Genomic DNA, 20,132 nt, shown 5'->3' with positions numbered 1-20,132 from the left:
ACACCACATCTTCTCCTTTCCTACTCCGCTGCAGTCTGCAATGTCATCAATCTGGCAAACACTGAACATCTTAATCGTACTCCTCCTTTTGCTAACAGATGAGGCGGGGAAAAGGGTTATTCAACAGAAGACTCTCTGGACTTTAAACTTTAATGTTCTCACTTTTAACTAGAATTTTAGGATATTCTGGTCAAAATAAAAGCAAAAATATAGGTACACTGCAAAATTCAAGAATTGTGTGCTTATGTAACGGGGCAGTGTCTGCCGGTGGCGTTCAGTTGACAGCTGTGACAACAGTTCTACCGGCCACCATGCTTCGGACAATCACTGCAGCATCGGGATGTCTGTAGGCTCCTCTTGACTTGATACTGCTAAGGTGAATTTTGTTTTTCTGTCTCGTTGTGTGAGAGTTACCATTTGGATTTGTGGGACATTCCAACCTAAGTTCTGGCTTTCATAAAGAGGAAACGTAGCATCCTGAGGGTTTTGACTTGGGTGTCAGATGGCCTGAGCTCAAGTCAGCTTCACTGCCTCTTCCTGCGTGACGGTGGCTAATGCTTCCTCCCTCTACAGCCTCAGTTTCCACTTCTGCAAAGTAAGTTCCCACCTCCCAGGGCTGTTACGAATGTTCAGTAAGAGAGTAAGCGCAAAGCACTGCGCACGGGGCTAAGGAAAGTCTGGGTAAATGTTAGCAGCACCAAAGGTGTCCCTGGTTCTGAGTGCTTGGTTCCCTAAGCTCTCCCCACAGAGGCTTGCTGGATGTCTAACACAGCACCTTTTACTGCAGACGCTCCTCCTGTGCTGACTATTCAGATCATCTGAGCAACTTAAGGAAAGAAGGGCTGGCCTTGAGAGAGGAGACTCACCCACTGCCCCCGGCACCCGCTGGACCCAAGCAGCACACCCAAACCAACCCCAGGAAGGACCTCCAAGCTTCCGTCATGGAGTGCTGAGCTCTCTCCAAAGACCACAGGGGCTTGGATAAACTCTTCATTTCACCCAAGGCCCCGGGACTGTTTCCTGAACAGTGAAGCCCACAGTCGCCACCCAACTGAACACAAGGATATTGCACAGATTTTTCTTTCCATCCCCAAAACCACGGCCCAGGATTCTGCAGTAGAAGGCAAGGCAAACCCCATTGTTCTTAGCGTCACACTGACCTTCTGCCTCTGAGACCTGGAAGCCACAGCACCGGTGGACATAAACTCTACTGCCTGGTGCTCCAGATCCAAGGGGAGAGGGTAGCCCTCTGGTAGAAATCTGTCTGTTGCCTCCTGGAAGAGAGGAAACCTGGATTCCTACAGAGCTTGAAATGGCCGTTTGAAGCTGAAGGGAAGGGTTGGTGAACATCTACCGCTGTTTCGACACATCTGGCTTGACCGGCCCTGCCGAGGTTACTCGTGCTTGAGGACACCCTTGGCCGGGTTTCAAGGATTTGGCATGTCTCAGAGCATGGGCCCTAAAGCCAAATGAAGGATTCTGGACGTCACAAACCTCCCTCTAAGTGTGTGCGTGCCAGGGCAACACGGGGCTGTCTGGGGCAGGGAGGCAGCACTGTGGGGTGTAAACACGGTGCGCTGAGCTGTGTTACGTGCCCAGAGGATGACACATCTGGAAAAGGAGAACTGTTCTAGCCGACTGAACTCGACTCTGATTAACAGGAGAAACACTCACCATCCTAAAGGCTCACATTTCACAAGGACGCTAAAGGCCTCTGCCTGGAAACATGGAATGCTATGGAGTAGGTGTTCTGAACTGAAAGCGGAATCCCCAGGGAATGAACTTAAACGCAGCACAAACTCATACTGCTCGAAGGAGGCGAAGGCCAGGAGGAACACCTAGAGAGAGTCGGCTTACTTTGCTCACAGGCTTCTCCGGATTTTTCACAGACACCTCAGCTGGTTTTCCTTTCTTTGATGGCGTTCTCTTGATTTTGGGTGAGTGGAATTTGTCCTTCAGCTTCATGGTGAAGGAGGAGAGATGAGAACGCTGAGAGTCTGAAAACAAGGAGGGTACGAATGGTTAGAAGCAGGGTAGAAAGGAGCGGTGCTCTGCTGACCTTTTGTGGAAATGAGTATCGTCCCTAAACAAATCTTCTTCCCTGGCTGTTTAGTTACAAAGGAAAGGAAAGACGGATCTATTGAAACACTTCTGCTTACATGTTTTAATTTCTGCAATTTCCATCTAAATTAGGTTGTTCAGAATTCTGGAAGTCAAAGGCAGTCAAAATGGCTGTGGAAAAAGAATTCGCCAGTTACTCCCAGTGTCCTCTGCAGCGTCTGTATGAAGAGCTGACCGAAGTCTACGGGAACTGGCTAAGAAGTAAGAGCACCAAAGCAGACTCGCAGAAGTGTAGGGTGCTCGAACGGTACAGAAAGGGCCCTGCTGAATCAACCTCCTCATTTTTGTTGGTTTAGGGAACAGCAACAAGCGTCATGGGCAAGGGCTCAGAGCTGGCATGGAGACTGAAATAGCACTAAGACGTTCAAAACCCTCTGAAACGTAGTTCCAGAAAGACTGGATGGTTTCTCTCCAAGATCAGGAACAAGCCCAGGGTGTCTGATCTCACCATTTCCACCCAATACGAAACTCTAGCACCCTAACAAAAGTCGTCTAGCTTGGGAAGGAAGACATAAAACCCTATCTGTAGAATATGACCTTGTATATGAAAAATCCCAAGCAACTCACTAAAACTACTGGGCGCCTGGGCGACGCAGCGGTTAAGCGTCTGCCTTCGGCTCAGGGCGTGATCCCGGCGTTCCAGGATCGAGTCCCACATCGGGCTCCTCCGATGGGAGCCTGCTTCTTCCTCTCCCACTCCCCTGCTGTGTTCCCTCTCTCGCTGGCTGTCTCTTTGTCACATAAATAAATAAAATCTTAAAAAAAATAAATAAAAATAAAAAAACTATTAGCACTAATAAACCAATTCAGAAAAGTCACAGGATACAAGATCAATATGCAGAAGTCAGATGATTGCTACACAGTACAAATGAACGTTCCAATATGAAATTTTAACAAGCTGCCATTGAGAGGCGCTTGGGTGGCTCAGCCGGTTAAGCGTCCAACTCTTGATTTTGGCTCAGGTCACGATCTCAGGGTCATGAGACAGAGCCCCGTGTAGGGCTCCCCGCTCAGTATGGAGTCTGCTTGGGATTATTACCTTTCTCCCTCTCTCTCTAAAATAAATAAATATGATATTTAAAAAAAAAAAAAAGCTTCCATTTACACTACAGGGAACTGATGGTGGTTGCCAGAGGGAAAGGGGATGGGAAGATGGGCAAAATGGGGGAAAAGGAGTGGAAGACACAGGCTTTCAGTTATAGAATGACTAAGTCATTGGAACTAAAAGTACGGCATAGGGAATATAGTCAATGATCTTGTAATAGCGTTACACGGTGACAGATGGTGAACACAGCATAACATGCAGCGATGCCGAGTCACTATGCTGTACACCTGAAACTAGTATAACATCGTATATCAACCATACTTCAATAAAAACAAAATAAAAACAAACAAAAAGCTTCCACTGACAATAACATCAAAAAGAATAAGATACTTAGGCATAATTTTAACACAAGAAGTGCAAGACATATACTAAAAACTACAAAACATTGTTGAAAGAAGTTGAGACAATCTAAATAAATGCAAAGGCATACCATGTTCATGACTCAAGATTAATATTAAAATGTCAACAGTCCCCAAATTGATCTACAGATTCAAGGTAATCCCTATGAGCATCCCAACTGGCTTTTTTGCAGAAATTGATAATCTAATCCTAAAATAAGCATGGAAATATAAGAGACACAGAACAGACAAAACAATGTGGAAAAAGAAGAATAAAATTAGGAGACTCATGCTTCCTGACTTTAAAACTTACTACTAAGAAGTTATAGTAATCAAGACAGCATGGTACTGGCATAAGGATAAGCATACAGAACAACAGAATGGATATGAGAGTCCAGAATAAATTAGCCACGTGTCTATGGGTCAATCAATTCTTAACAAGGATGTCAGGCCATTCAATGGAGGAATGAATGTTCTTTTCAACAAATGGTGCTGGCACAACTGGATATTTCACATACAGAAGAACGAGAATGAATCTGGGCCCTTACCTCACACCATATACAAAAATTAATTCAAAACGGATCAAAGACCTGAATGTAAGTTAAAACTATAAACTTTTAGGACAAAACACAGGGATAAAATTTTTGTGACTTTGGTCTTGGTAATGGTTTCTTAGAATGGCAAAAGCACAAGTGACAAAAGAAAAATCAGATGAATTAGACTTCATCAAAATGTAAAACTTAAAACTTACTGTGGTCATTGTTTTGTAATATCTACAAATATCAAATCATTATGTTGTATACCTGAAACTAACCTGATATTATATATCAATTAAAATGTATGTGCTGCAAACGATACCACCACGAAAATGAAACGACAAACTACAGGATGGGAGAAAATACCTGCAAGTCATATGCCTGGTAAGGATCTGTGTGGAGAAAACATAAACAACTCTTATAATTCAACAACAAAGGATAATCCAATTAAAAATGACCAAGGAATTTCAATAAGCATTTCTCCAAATAAGATACACAAATGAGCAACAAACATATGAAAAGCTGCTCAACATCATTAGTCATCAGGGAAATGCCAAAACCAACATAAGTTACTACTTCGAACCCACTATGTATAATAAAAAAGACCTGCGATAAGCACGTGTTGGTGATGGCTGGGGAACTGGAACCTTCCTACACTGCTGCTGGAAACGTAAAATGGTGCAGCGGCTGTGCAAAATATCTGGCAGTTCCTCATAAGATCAAACAGTTACTGGACGACCCAGCAATTCTATTCCTAGGCATATACCCAAGAGAAATGGAAACATCCATCCACATGATTTGTACGCAAAACTTCGCAGCAGCATTATTCATTAAGAATCAACAGGTGGAAATTACTCAAATGTCCATGAACGAATGAATAAAATGTGGCATACCCTAACAACAGAATATTGCCTGACAATAAGAAGAAATGAAATCCGGACACCTGCTACAACATGGATGAATCTTGATAAAATTATGCTAAGTGAAAGAGGACTGTCACAAAAGATCACTTATTGTATCTTCCATTTATTTGAAATGTCCAGAGTAGGCTAATTTATAAGGACAGAAAGTGGATTAGTGGCTAAGAATGAGGGAATGGGAGAGGGAAGGAGAGGGGTTGCTAATGAGTAGGAGGTTTCTTTTGGTGAGGGGACATAAATGTTCTAAAATTAGAATCTGGTGATGGCTGCACTGAAACCCAGTAAATTACTACACACACACACACACACACACACACACACACACTGAATTCTACACTCGAAGTCAACTGTATATGTGAATTATATCTCAAGGATCTGTTTTTATTTATTTTTTTTTAAGATTTTTTATTTATTTATTAGAGAGAGAGAGGAAGACAGCACAAGCAGGGAAGGGGCAGAGGGAGAGAGAGAAGCAGACTCCCCCCTGAGCAGGAAGCCTGATGTGGGGCTCGATCCCAGGGTCCTGGGATAATGACCTGAGCTGAAGGCAGACGCTTCACCGACTGAGCCACCCAGGCGCCCCATCAATGAAGCTGTTTTTTAAAAAAAGCAAAAACCCACTGAGGACTTCCTTCATCTCGCGATTTACCGCAGTGCTTTCCGGTGTCTGAAACTATCCTACTAAGTGATTTATTTATGTGCTTGTCTCCTCCCAAGAATGCAAACTCACTGAGGACCACACCTGTCCTGTTCATGCCTGCATGCCAGTGCTAACATGGTACCTGGCCCTTAGAAGATACTCAGGAAACATTCACTCAACAGATGAACAAATCAATCAATCAGAAAATACCCCCCAAAACGGACTGCTTCTTTTGATACAATCCGAAATTCTCAGGAAATACTTGGAAGTGGTTGAAAATTAGGGAACACAACATGATCCTATGCAATGGAAAAATACTTGGTAGTTTTAAAACCACCAGGTTTTAAATTTTTAAAAAATTTTTTCCTTTCAATTTTTCCAGCTATTTACTACTAAAACACCCTTCCAGATAAATGACACAGCACCCTGTGCTACAGGCCTGTCACCATGTCTGTGATTGCTGCATGTGACTTCCTCGGGACAAGGCTCAATTCCTTTGTCAAAGACCTTCGAGGTGGCGGGCAGGATCAGATGAACTATCTGCTCTCTGCAAACTATCTAGGAGCCCTCTGCACTCTGGACCAAGAGAAAAGCCAGAGCCTGACCTTCGTTCACATGCAGAGTCAAACCAAACACGGTTTTGCAACTGTCTGCTGGCAGGAAGCCCTTCTTGGACCCCAAAGGTGTACAGAAATCCACAGGAAGCTGGTGCACCTCTCTCCTCACACGGAACAGCTCAAAACCGGGTAAGGAGGGGCTCTCAGCACCTGTCCTTATATGCCACGGTCATCCCTGGGATTCAAAGCAGGTCAACTGGCATGGTGCGGTTTTCTCCATCTTCCCTCTATCTTGCCTCTTCTTCCCCACCCAAGCAGGGTGGGTCCCCTATACAGTTCATACTTCCTTCTTTATACTTCATAATGATGTGACCGGTCTAATCATACATAACGGTGGTTAAAAGGGTGAGCTCTGCAGTCAGACTGTTTGGGTTAAAATACTTCAAAGTCACCTCTCCAAGTCTTAGGTTTCTTTGTCTGGACAACGGGGCTGATGACGTTCTTGAGATGGCCGATGTGATGCAGAGTAAATGAGGTGCTGTCTGTGGATAATTACAGTGAGGTTCTTATCCCACACCGGGCACACGGTGCCTCCATACAGGGAGCGAACCACACCAGGCGAGCTGGATGAGTGGCAAGGTTGATCCAACTCTCAATTCTCATCTCCCAGCTGCTTACAGATCTGAATCGGGCTACTCTGCAGCACCGAGCTTTTAACTTGTGACCCTTAAGTAACTGAGGGCCTTACAAATGTCATCCTCCTCTTCCTCTAGTGTGGACCAGAAGTCTCAATCTGTTTCCCTCTGTGGTTGCACATCTGCTCTGCCTTGTCGGTCCTGCTGCCTGCCTCAGTGTCCCTACAGTCACAGCACGGACCAGGCAGGTTCCCGAGCCAAAGAGGATGTTAAAGTACTAATCCGTGCGACTTCCACCTGAGCAACTAAGACTGAAAGCAGGGCCAGAAAAGCAGACACAAATGGGGAAGTCTAGGCAGGATGCATGGTTTCTCTGGTGGTCAAAGACCTCCAGAGACCTGGGCTGGGGGAGCCGACTTCTGCTTTTGCGTGTCTGCGACTCTGAGCTGCTGTATGGACAGGCCAGATTCACGGCCTGCCATCATGACCAGGGCCGAACTGGGGTATGCAAGCAAGGCATGGCAGGCCCCTCAAAAACCTCTGGGGTTCCTGCACTCGCAGAGCCAGCCCTGATCATGACCCAAGGGCCAAGTAAGGGCACCTCTGCCTGAGGTAGGAAGTATATTACAGCACTCTCTCAACCTCAGCCTGAAATTCGAGTCCGTCTTGGGGCACAGCTGGGAGTCCATATCAGCATTTAAAGGAAGAACTGCATCCATCAATAAATCTCTCTCCTGGGGGTGTTTAACGGCCTAGAAACAGCTATGTTTAGCACACAAGGTGTTACATCAAGTGGAAAAAGCAGGTTCTTGGTGATGGTAATGAACCCCCTCGATTCTGGAAACAGAAGACAGCACTAACTAGGATAGACTTTGACTTGGAGGCTGCTTGTCATCTTTTTCTTGAAACAACGGGTGGACAATATAGATTTCGGGTGACTTGCAAGGTCATTCAAACTATGCGTTTGAGTGCTGATAAAGTACTATAATGACCAGAGATAGCAGGGCGGAAGGAAGCAACAGGTGGCGTCTCTGTCAGGGCAATCTTGCCAACGGCACCAGACACGCACACGTGCACACACACACTTCCTGCCCCTCTTCGTGAGTCCACAAGTGTATCAATCATCTGGAGCAGAGGCCAGTGCCAAAGACATGGCCCCACGCTACTGGAGTCTCAGGCAGCTTTATCAACCACTCTCTTACTATTCCCTGACTTTTCACTTAGAAAGTTACACTTCAAATTTTGTATATGTGTGTTTTTAGAGATCTTCTAGTACTGAAATTAAAACAAAATTTTGACCCCCCCATATATATATATGACTGGGAATTATATGCATGCATCCGCCAACCTAGCCTGCCACACAGGACTTTTGGCAACGATGGAAATGTTCTGTATCTGCACCGTCCCCCATGATAGCCCTTGTGTCTACCGAGGACTTGAAACGTAGCTGCCACATCAGACAACACAGCTCTACAAGCAGAAAATTATCAAGTCCACTGACGCCACCACATGCCCCTTTGTCGTCACATCTCTCTTCCCAACAACAATGGGTAACTGTGATTCTGATTTATAAGATTTATTTATTCACTTGAGAGAGAGAGAGAGAGTCCCAGACTCTGCCGTAAGCACAGAGCCCAACGCGGGGCTCATTCCATGACCCTGAGATCATGAGAGCTGGTTGCTCAACCAACCGAGGCACCCCCCATGATTCTGATTTTTGTGCTTACCGTCCCTTACTTTTTTTGACAGTTTGTAAGTGTAGTTTAATTTACAGCTTTGTGAACTTTACATAAATGGAAATACATTATGACTACTCTCATGTTCTTGCTTTTTCACTCAGTGGTAGGTCTGACATTTAACCATGCTGAAGTATATATAAGTGCTTTCACTTTCCGTGGACACTGGGTTGTTTCCAGCTTCCATAAACAACACTGCAATGAACATTCTCGTACACGTCTCCTGGAACACATGCAAGAGCTTTCCGTGAATAGAACTGCTTGACTATAGAGTATATACTACATTTAATTTTGTGGATTTTGCCAAATGATTTTCCAAAATGGCTGTCACTTTGCAACTCCACTACCAAGGTCCCAGTTGCTCCATATCCCACCAACACCTGGGACTGCCAGACTGGTCCACTTTCTTTATGGCCATACCTCACCCAAGGAAACAAAAACCCTCCTTCATGGAAGAAGGAAATGCCATAAGCTGCTATTTTATTGTCATTTATCACATCTGTGAGCGCAACTTCAAAGGTCATTGACAGAACTTAAGAAAACAAAGCCTCAGAGCACTGCTAAGTGTGGCATTTACACCATGGAAGGTCAGGAACTCCCAATGACTAATCTGCTAGTCATTTCTTCCAGAGGAAGGGTGCTTATATATAGCCTCACGATTTCTGCATAAATGGCCACGGCGTTGCTAAGAGCAGGCACTTTTCTTGGGCGACCACTGTAGGACGCAGACCCAGCTGTCAGACCAATGTCAGAGGAAGGACACAGTGGAAGACAGGCACGTAGCCTGCTCACAGAGTCAAATCTCTACAAAACCCCCAATCCCCAAAAATCACACCAATTTTTTCCCGAGTAATCTGCCACGGACCAATATTTCATTCTTAGATTTTCAACTTGTCCCTCAGTCAAGCCAACAGCGGTCTCTGCCCGGTGCTGACAAATGTGCATATCAACTGGCCTTTCAACGTCACTTAGCAGCAGCTGGGATCCCAACTTAGCAGCGGTTTTCGTCAGGGCTTAATTTCGCTCTGGATAAGGGCAGTCTCTAAATATCTGCCACACCAGGGACCAGGACGTCAGAGTCATGGTGGATGACACTTTGAGGCAGTTCCAAAATTACTGCAGCTCATCTTGAGAAACACCGTGGCTGTCAATTTCTTGCGACCTACGGCGTACTGGGTACAGAACTGTGGCACAACCGGGAAGTGCCTCCACTTGTCCACTCACACCAGTTCCACCTGAAGCTACCTACGCGATCCACACGCCCCCATTTTCCAAATGAATAAAAAGGACAACTACAGTGGAGAAGTGGCTTGAGGACATTAGGAAGAACTTTTTAAAGATTTTTATGTTTTTAAAGTAATCTCTACACCCCATGTGGGGCTCGAACTCACAACTCTGAGATCGAGAGTCACATGCTCTACAGACTGAGCCAGCCGGGCGCCCCAGGAAGAACTTTTTTTAAAGCTAGGATTTCAGATCGTTATTTATTTAAAATGTTACAGACTAATGTAAAGATAGAGACAAGAGTTCGGGCTGAGCGGGCTGTGAGCATGGCAGGCAGCACGTGGGCTCGGCAGTCAGGCGGTCTCCGTTCTAACCCAAGTTCGGGTGCGGAAACGCCTCTCTGTGGTAAGCAGGTGTGTCCCTCTCTGAGCTGCAGGTCCCTCACCTACAGAAAAGCATAGCCTCGGGATTAAACATGATCCTCCGTGTCAAGCATTTAGCCAAGGACGTGATCTACAGCAAATGCTCAATAAATGGAGGCCATTACTGTGATCGGATAACTTCGCCAGGCCTCTGCCAACACTTAGCTAAAAATAACCGCAGCCTAGAACGGAAAGCAACCTGATGTTTCATTTTTTCCAACAATTTCCATATTAAAAGATCCTCTGTCTTACTTAATATAGAACTATTCATGTTAAAACAGAGGGAAGATACTATTTGGAGTTTGGCAACACCGAAGCCTCTTCTGACATGAAAGTCTGCCCGTTATCACCCACGTGCTCAGGCAGTCTATGGGTAACGCTGCGCTGCTTTTGGTGCTGCTGGAAGTGGTAAGTATATCATTTTTATCATCCCCGCCCCCCCAACAAAAGTAAAACAACCTCGTTACACAAAATCCAAGCCCTGCAAAAATATATAACACAGAAAGTGAAAAGTCCCTCATAACTCTACATACGGCAGAGCTGAAATATTTTTCACCTTAACAATATGTTGTGGGCATTTTTTTTTTTAAGATTTTATTTATTTATTTGACACAGAGAGAGACAGCCAGCGAGAGCGGGAACACAAACAAGCAAGGGGAGTGGGAGAGGAAGAAGCAGGCTCCCAGTGAAGGAGCCTGATGTGGGGCCCGATCCCAGGACTCCGGGATCACGCCCTGAGCCGAAGGCAGAAGCCCAATGACTGAACCACCCAGGCGCCCCATGTGGGCATTTTTTCGCATGAGCACAGCTAACGGTTGAATAATGTTCTGCTGAAACCTATTTAACCAGTCTCCTGCTGATGGTTTTTAACTTTTGCTCTTCAAACAATACTGAATAATGAACACTCTCATGTTTACTTTTCTAGGCACCTGTAATAAAGAGGCAGGTCCCTAGAAATGGAATTGTTAGGGTCAAAGGTAAGATACTATCCAGATGCCTGAGCTGGACGCAGACCAGACGGGAACTGAGCCAAAGAGTGAGAGGCTCGGGGCGGAGGCAGAAGGGGTGGGGTGCAAGAGTGAGGCTAGGCTACTACCTACAGAAGAAACCAAGCTTCACCTTAAATTTGGGCTCAAATCTGATAGAGCCACCATTTAGGTTCTCTTTACATAACTGGTAATGATTAAAAATAGATTCAGGATTGAACGGACACCTCACAAAAGACGATCTCCAGAGGGCCAATAAACAGATGAGAAGGTGCTCAACTCCGACAGTCACCAGGAAACAATCAATTAAAACCACAAGTGATACCATTACATACACACTTGAATGGGCGAAAAGAGAAAATAGGAAACACTAAGCGCTAAGGAGGATGAAGAGCAATGGGCAGTGTCCACCCGCCACTGTGGAGAGGGTGAACTGGGATGACAGCTGACATGTTTCCCCAGGGGCCCATAAACCCACACTCCCAGGTGTGTACCCTGCAGAAATGCCTACATGAAATCACAAGAAGACAGGTACCAGAATATCCAAATGCCAGCCGACAGGAGAATGGATACACTGAGACACGTGCACGTGTGCAGCACTATGGTAACCTACACCTACACGCAAAAATATGGCTGCCTCTTACACACGGAGAAAGAGGGCACACACACAAAAGTACATTTTGTACGATTCTATTCATACAAACACAAAAACAAGCAAAATTAATCTATGATTTTAGGAGTAAAGATAGCAGTTATGCTTGGGGGGGATAAGCTGCAGGGGACAGGAGGGAGCTATGGTCTATTTCTTTTTTTGTTTTTTAAAGATTTACTTATTTATTTTAGAGAGAAAGTGCACGTGCATGTGCATGGGAAAGGGCAGAGGGAGAGAGAGAATCTCCAGCAGACCCCGTGCCGAGTGTGGAGCCTGACGCAGGGCTCGGTCTAACAACCCTGAGATCATGACCTGAGCTAAAACCAAAAGTTGGATGCTTAACCGACTGAGCCACCCAGGCGTCCCAGTCTATTTCTTGATTGGAGTTGGTTACACTCTTGTTCAGTCTGTGAAAATTCTCCAAGCTGCATACTGAAAGCCAGATGTACTTCCCTGATTCACGATATACATCAATAAAAAGATGGAGTAAAGTAGACACAAGGGTCTAAAATTCTTCTAAAAGAGTCCACTTGATTTTTACATGGGTCAGATTAACAGATCATTTACAATTTGAGGAAATCCCAGTCCCTGAAACAAACAAATGTGTTTAACCGTGAACAGTCCAGAAGGAGTGTCTTCCCAAACGACTCGCCATTGAATATCTCAGGAAGAATCTGTGGATATCGTAGGAAGTTTTTGTTTCATCTTTGTAAAAATAACAAAAGAACCTATATAAATATTTTTATAATCTTAAATCACCTTTCCCTTGTACGGAAAATTTGAAGAACTTAATGTAAATACATTTGTATCCTATAATTTGTTTTTAACCAAGCCTGAATCAATGTATTTTTATATAATAATAATAAAGCCTATTCATAAGGTTGGTCTAAGAAATACGGAATATTCATGCTCAACAAACGCTTGAGCATCTCAACTTGCCAGGCCCTGTATGGGGACAGAGGAACCCCTCTGCAGACATCCAGAGGAACTTGATTTAGGCAGCTGGATTGATGAGTCTGAGTTAAGGAGGCAGAGAGAGGCTGGAGGTATACATGTGAGTGCTGGTAGCAGAGAGATGACACAGGAAGTCGAGAAACCAGGTGAGAACCCCAGAGACCTGTGCAGACAGAAAAGAGGCACTGCTGAACTGTGGAGTGGTCTCTTTCTACACACAAGCTCCTGGTCATCGGCCTGGATGTCTAGATCAGACAGCAGAAACACAAAACTCTTCCTGACACTCCCTCCCAAACCTGCTGCCACCTCATCTTGGTAAACAGGGAACTTCACCCTTCCAGTAGCTCAGGTCAAAATTCTCGAGTGTTCTTTTGCTCACATCCACCATCCAATTCTTCAGCAAATTCCGTGCCCCCCACCTTATCGGTATATTCAGAATCTCACCACTATAACCACTGGCACCACGGACGCCCTGAACCAAACCACAGCCACTTCATGCCTAAACCACTACCATACCTGTCCAATACTTCCTGCTCCTTGCCCGTCTAGTCTTTTCGGCCCAGTAACCAGGGTGATCCTTGTGAAAGGCTGAGTCCTGTTACATTGCCCCTCTGCTCAAAACCGTCCTGTGGCATCTGTTCTCAGAGAAAAAAGCGAAGCCCTTCAGAGGTCCACAGCCCCTCACACACACCCATCAGAGAGCGCTCTGAATAAATCCACGCAAAGAGTTTTCCCCAAGACGTACTCCTTTCATCAAACATTTATCGACTATCGGACAGATACCCCAAGAGGAGATGAAAGGGGAGCCTCCAGGCTCGAGAGCTGCTTCTCTCCTGGAGCCTAATCACATGGCTGAATCAGCAGCTCTCGTAGACATCCCGTTACGGGCTGGGAGCTGGGCAGGGAGCTCTACGTTACCGCTACCCTCACACTAACACTGGAAGGAAAGGGTTTTTATTACCATTACACACATGAGGAAACCAAGTCACAGGGCCCCAGCACCATCCCCCAACACGTAAATCTCACACACACACGCACACGCACACGCATCACAGACAAGGCAACTGGAGCCCTGACACGTGCTGTGAGCAATTCAAGGTCAGCCTGCCCCAGGTGGCCTCCTTCCAAGGAAGTATTTTTTCTCATCACTGTTTGGAAATGGCCTCAAGATTCTTAAAGCCACAGACTGCACAGACATCCAGGGATGTGAATTAGTCACTTTCTCCAGAGTTTTATTTCTAGAGATGAGAGAGAGAGAGAGAGAGAGAGAAGGAAGGGGGAGGGAATGAGACAGGGGGCATAATGGTTATTCCGAGTAAACGCACCGCTGCACTGGGCAGAAAGCAAGCGGGGCCGAAGCACAGCGCGTCACTCGGGATCCTGGCTACCACGGGAGGCGGAGTCCGCCCTGACCTCTGTCCCTTAGGTGGGGCTGTCTGGAGCCGCCTCGGTCCCTCAGGGGAACTTGCCCGGTAGGACTGGGGCCAGTTTAGATTCAAACAATGCTCCTCAAGGGCCTCAGAGCATATTTCTTAGCATCATGTCACCAGCAAAGCAGCCAAGTTGGGGGCAGGAAGGCCTGTTTCTTTGGGGCCGGGCCACAGTGACGGGGCACAGGCAGGCGCTCAGTGACAGTGGAGGCTGTGGCACACGGGGGCTCTCTCGGCCTCGGCGGCGCTTGGCTCTGCTCAGGGACCCTGAGAACTCATTGTTTGTCAGGCTACCTTCTGGACCTCCAGAGGAAAAACATTTTCATTCTTCAGTGAGGGCATGTTTACCTCTTGCCCGGGCAATAGGGGAAGGAGAGGAGAGCCACGAGCCCCAGCGGCTTGGGATACTACCGCAGGCGCTCACCAGGCAGAGAGGGAAGGAAGTGAAAGGACAAGGGTCCCCTGGAGAGCGCTTCCCCTTCCCTCTCACCTGAGGAAACAGGGTGCATCAGATAACACAGAGCAGGTCCCGTAGGGCACCCACATTCACTCACACCTTCATTCATTCCATGTATCTTTACGCCAAACATCTGCAGAGTGCTAGGGTCAAGAGAGAGCAAGACACGGCTCCTCCCTCACGGAGCTCCTCCTAATCCCGTGGGAAAAGTCCTCCGTCAGGACACAGAGGGAGGAGTCCCAGGATGGAGACTTGACCAGCAAAGGCAAGGGCTTTTCAGCTGCTCACAGCCCTGTTCAGGAGGAAGACGGTGCCAGGTGCCCGTGGAAGGGCTCTGAGGCCCGGCGTCCTTGCTCCTCAGGGCAGGAGGAAGGGCTGGGCTTCCAAGAACAGCTCCAGGCTTCATTTCACACACGGACCCGTGACAAGCATCAGAGTCAGCAAACAGGTGCTGGCTTGGAAAAGGCTATAGAAGTCTCTGAGGACCCAGAGGGATCTGAAAATGACCACTTCTCCAAAGGCATGCTTCTGGCTTCCCAGGCACGTGGGTGGAGGGCAGTAAGGGGTGGGGGTAAAGGAGAGGTAGTTTTTAGTCTCATCCAACCAGGGGCAGTGAATTTTTCTCTAGAACAAAATGAGCAAAGGGTCTTCTCAGCTGTTCTTCAATGAGTGTTTCTTCCCGGACCCTGACCCTCCGTTCCTGTCTCTCAAATATGTTTGTATCCAGGGGGCCTGTTCTGGAGGAAATACTTATTAGGTATGACAGTCCAGACATACATGGGGGGAAAAACCAACCCCACTCTACTCTACCCATTCAGAATCAGGTGCTGATCAATCCCAATCCCTCCATGGTAATGGCGCAGGTGGCACCCGTGGGCAGGTACCCAGTGAGTGGTGGGGCTCTTGGCTTCCATGCAGTGGGAGAACTTGAGAGGATCCTGAGTCTGCCGGCAGAGGAAGCGGAGGCCCTGGGAGCGGATGTGCCCCCAGCCTAGGGCCCAGGCATCCTAAACCAGGCCAGTCCAGGGCTCCCTCCTCAGTAATGGCTGAAAAAGTATCAATCAACCTCCCAGACATTTCTCCTCCTCCTGAGATGACTTCGGAGTCATAGGTAAACACATGTAGAGGGCCAGAAAAAAAGGCAGCCCACTCCAGTACTGGTGACACCCAGCTATTCCCTGTGAACTTCTTACAGCCACAGGCGGTCTCACCACCCACCAGAGGCTCTGAGGGCCCTCGAAATTCTGGGACGAAAATCTGAAGACATGCTGGTTTAGTCACAGCCAGAATTTCACTGGCTTGGAGCCTGACACGCAAACCAATTCATCCACAGTCAAATGGACCAGTTCCATGTGCACAGGCATCAGGTACCGAGTCACCGCACACAGCAACAGCTGGAACCGTGTCTTACACCGTTGAGTGTCGAGCCCACCCCGGGCACCTCACGGGCCTTTCTCATTTAATCCTCACGGTGACCCTCCACGGCTGGGAAACTGAGGCTGAGAGATGAAAGACTCTGGATCTGAGCCCAGCGTAGCTTACACACCAGCCCCCGTCTCCTAATGTGGGAGGGAGAAGTGAATAAGTATCCGAAAGACGGCTCAAATACAGCAGAATACGGGCTCAGGGGGAAGGAGGACTCATGCACTCTTTTGTCCCCTGAATGGTCTGTTGTCTCCGGGTCAGTGTGCCCCTTCTAACAAACCAGCACCTACAAGGTACTGGGCTCTGTGCTTGGCTGTGTGCACCACCATCCTGTCCCTAGCCCTGTCCCTTGACTCAGATGGCACATCTCTGGGTAGCCCTCTTCCTTTTTTCAAAACTAAAGCCTAGCAAATATGTTGTTTATTAGATGTGTTCACAACTTTGATGCCCAGGTGAGCAAGTCACCACAAGAGTAGAAGACAAGACTTTCAGGCCAGTACTGCTTATAAAAGTGAATCACACCCTTCCGGAAAAGTCCAAGACCAAGATGGCTCACTCCCAGCAGCAGCACATCAAAGGCCTCCTTGCCGTGCTAGCTCCCAGACTAAAATACTCCTGCTGCTGAAATCTCAGGCCGTCTCCCCGCCCACGGGGGAGAGGCCGAAGGTGCAGCACCAGCTCTCTCACCTTGGGAGGTGGGGTTATGGATGGAACCCGAGACGCTATTTTTCAACAACTCCAAAAACACGGGCTGTGGAAGAACACGTGTTTGAGTGATGGCTGGAGTTGCTGTTTGGCTAGGAAGCATTAGAAAGGGACTTTCCAAAGTCAAAAAGCCCCCCCAGTTCTCATGAATTTATGCCTTTTCAGTCTGTGATTAGTAACAAAATGGTGACACAATATGTGCTTTTAAAAGACCGTTCTTTGGTGGTTGGCCATCTACCTTCTTGGGTCTTAGACTCAGCCAAGGAACATCCCTTTAACTCTCTCCTAAGTCTCTCTCTTGTTCAGAACCCTCCAAAAACCCACCCAACTCCAAAGAGTGCCTTTAGGAAAAATCCAGTTGCTTCATTCTAGAATCCTCAGAGCAGGACACTATGTGCATTTCTCGAGAACCTCGTTTTCCCTTGTTCTCTCTGAGCAGCTGTATCCTTTACATCCCCTAGAATTGAGGTTCTTTGTAAAGGAGCAAATCTTTCTACAGGAGGCAGCCCCTGTCTCAGCACGCCACAGAGGAAACACAGGCCACACAGGGGAGAAGGAAAGAGGCAGAGACAAGTCTTCTCAAAGTCAGCTGCTTGGAATCAGAATACACTTTCCCAGTGAAACAAGGTTAGAAACCGAATTTGGGCCCCGCAGCCACTGACACAATGGAGCACAACCTGGCTGATCTCCTTCCGCCAGCCACATGCTGGGCATTTGGTGCCACAGAAGATCTGGTCCGGTCTGTGGCCAAATGGTTTATGAAAGAACAGAGAAAGCCATACACCCAGAGCTCCAACACACAGCAGAGCAAGCCAAATGCTGAAGAAATAAAGGGTTTCTTTCTGGAAAGATACAGGAAAAGTTCATGAAGAAAGCTGCACGGCTGTAAGCCGAGCAGACACTATGGGACAGGACCATGGAACACGTGAAGAGACAGGGTCGCCTTGGGCAAGAGAGGCATCTCTGAGAGACGGAACGCAGTGCGCCCCAGCAGAAAGGGCACTGGCTGCATGGGTGGGGAGACATGTGGTCTTCTCTTCCTGCTCACGTTTACTCCAAGTCACAACCCATTCACAGGTCCCCAAACCAACTCCGTGGATTAAAACATGAGACAGAATAGAAACGATCAGAAGGCACTAAGGCAGTAAGGCTAAATATCATTCACGAAATTTATTTCCATCACAAAACTAACCTGAAACGCTGAAGACCCTTCCTCTTGGGGAGTGTGGAATAGAGGACTTTCTCACTAGGACACTTAATGTCCTAGTGCAAACACTGCACGCCCTCCTCACTAGGACCGTGAACAGCTGCTGCAGGTCAGGGGCCTGCAGGGGCAATCAAGACCACAGATCCAGTCCTTTCCCAGGGTCACCAGGACACCGGCTGAGCTTCCCGCTGTGGGTCTGGAACTGAGGACCAGGCACAGGTACAGCGCTGGCAGGTGGGCCACTTCCAAGGTGGAGGCGATCAGTGGCTTTCCGGCCTCTCTTGACCACAAACCACAGTAAGAAATACTAGGATCACGTACACAAAGTGTATCAAAAATCTAAAACACTTACATTCTATTTCACTTTGTAACCCTATGAATTAATTCTCTGACCAGTGTCTTAATCCTTTCCCCCGCTGAGAGTGAAGGGGAGGGAAGGGCCTGGGTCATCAACAGCAGCATCAACATGACCCGGAGCTAGTCAGGATACCAGTTCTCCGCTCCAACCCCCAACCCACACCTAATGAATCCAGATCTCTGGGGGAGGGACCCAGGAACGTGGGCTTTAACTAGTCCTCCAGGGGAACACAGGTCTGGGGGAAAGAGATAAATCGTTGAGAAATTCCAAATCTTGAGTGGGAGATGGGGAGGCTCTGCGAGCCCAGCAGAGCCTAGGGCACACACAAAGTGACAGGCAGGTGCCCCTTGGACTCTGTCTGAGAGGGAAGTTCAAATCTCACATCAAAACATTCCTCGGGACAAGCCCCTTCTGATGGGGAGACGGATTTGTAAACATTGTGCCTAGAATAGGCCTGCATGGACATAGCCATGGGGCTTGGGGGGAAGGCGTGACTACTAGTCCCAGTCACCAAATTTCAACTAATCAGCCCCCCCCAAGCAAAGACACTGGGCTGAAACAGTCTCTTTAATATAAGGTTAGAGCACAAGTAAGCCAGTAAATATTTCTAAAGACGTACTGCGTGCACGAGTGCTTCGGACAACAAATTTCATCCAAAAGTAGTGGACCAAAGTGGTCAATCATTGCTCTTCCTTCTGCTTTATGCCATATTTCTTTATATCTGGCTGCGGTATTTGCTTATCATCTACTTTGTGCTGGAAAAAATGCTCTTTGTCCTCAAGTCATTCCTCTGAGGCAGTGATTCTCACAAGGGTAGAGAAGTGGGTCAATGACAAGGTGTCTGCCAAAAGCATACACAAGGCAACTACACACGTTCACATCTGCAATCAGAAGAAAGCAAACCTGGGGGCGCCTGGGTGGCACAGTCCGTTGAGCATCCGACTCGATTTCAGCTCAGGTCATTATCTCGGGGTTGTGAGTTCAGGCTCCATGCTGGGCATGGAGCCTGGTTAAGATTCTCTCTCCTCCTCTCCCCCCCCCAACCCCCTGCTCACACTTCTCTCTCCCCCCCCTCCTCTCTCCCAGAAAACAAACCTGAACACAATACACAGAAACGAAAAGGGGAGGGGCTGAGGTGCCAGAGTGTCCAAGATTAGGGCTGGGTGAAAAGCTACCACTGCCTGGCCTAGGAGCCTGGCCTGAACTCTGCTGGGTCCTTACTGGGTTTGGTCCGTATTATTCCATGCTGACCCCAACCCATGAATTAATGGTTTTCTTAGTGGAAAACAAAAGTATCTTTAAAGTCCTTAGAACACATTCTAAGTTGATAACCACATTTTTATATTTAAGATGGAAAACCCTGAATTTTCTAGACAGGAAAACAAAGCCAACTGGGAGGAAAGGAATCCGCCGAGGATCCAGCATTCCCAAGCACAGGCTCCTTTACGTGGGCTGTGTGAGGTCTGTGAAACCCTTCCTTAGGAAGGAGGAGGAATGGCAGGGGAAAGTCTCATGGTGTTCAACCAAAAATGTCTAAGAGCCACCAAGTGACCGTGGAGAAAACCATGTCACTTCACTGTCTTCCAGGACGCCTGGGCCAGCCGTGTGCTCACCCTGACTTAAATCTCCTAAAGACGGTTTCTGTGCTGCCGGCCCCCACGTCCTCAGAACCAAGGGCGCCTTAATAATAAAAATACGCAGCTGCCAGAAAGCTAGTGGATATG

General features: G+C 47.3%; 1 protein-coding gene across 17 annotated transcripts in view; it reads right to left on the bottom strand.

Annotated features, from left to right (window-relative positions):
• The window catches only part of RAPGEF1 (Rap guanine nucleotide exchange factor 1), a 131,645-nt gene that overhangs the window by 63,313 nt on the left and 48,200 nt on the right, over window positions 1-20,132 (bottom strand). For 12 of the 17 annotated variants that reach the window (XM_045771206.2, XM_045771208.2, XM_045771219.2 and 9 more), the window contains 2 exons: window positions 1,858-1,997; window positions 1,161-1,274 (listed from right to left, as the gene is read on the bottom strand). In XM_045771206.2, coding sequence (XP_045627162.1) covers window positions 1,161-1,274; window positions 1,858-1,997 — 254 coding nt within the window. Of the gene's footprint in view, window positions 1-1,160; window positions 1,275-1,857; window positions 1,998-2,159; window positions 2,200-20,132 lie in introns of those variants that run through there. The other 5 variants (XM_045771215.2, XM_045771221.2, XM_045771214.2 and 2 more) reach the window with 2 other exon arrangements.

The sequence above is a fragment of the Ursus americanus genome, chromosome 18, assembly GCF_024610735.1.
Source record: "Ursus americanus isolate L20-20 chromosome 18, mUrsAme1.1.p, whole genome shotgun sequence".
NCBI classification, from domain to species: Eukaryota; Metazoa; Chordata; class Mammalia; order Carnivora; family Ursidae; genus Ursus; species Ursus americanus.
Note: the sequence above shows the minus strand (reverse complement) of the source record. Positions and strands in the feature narration are given on the sequence as shown.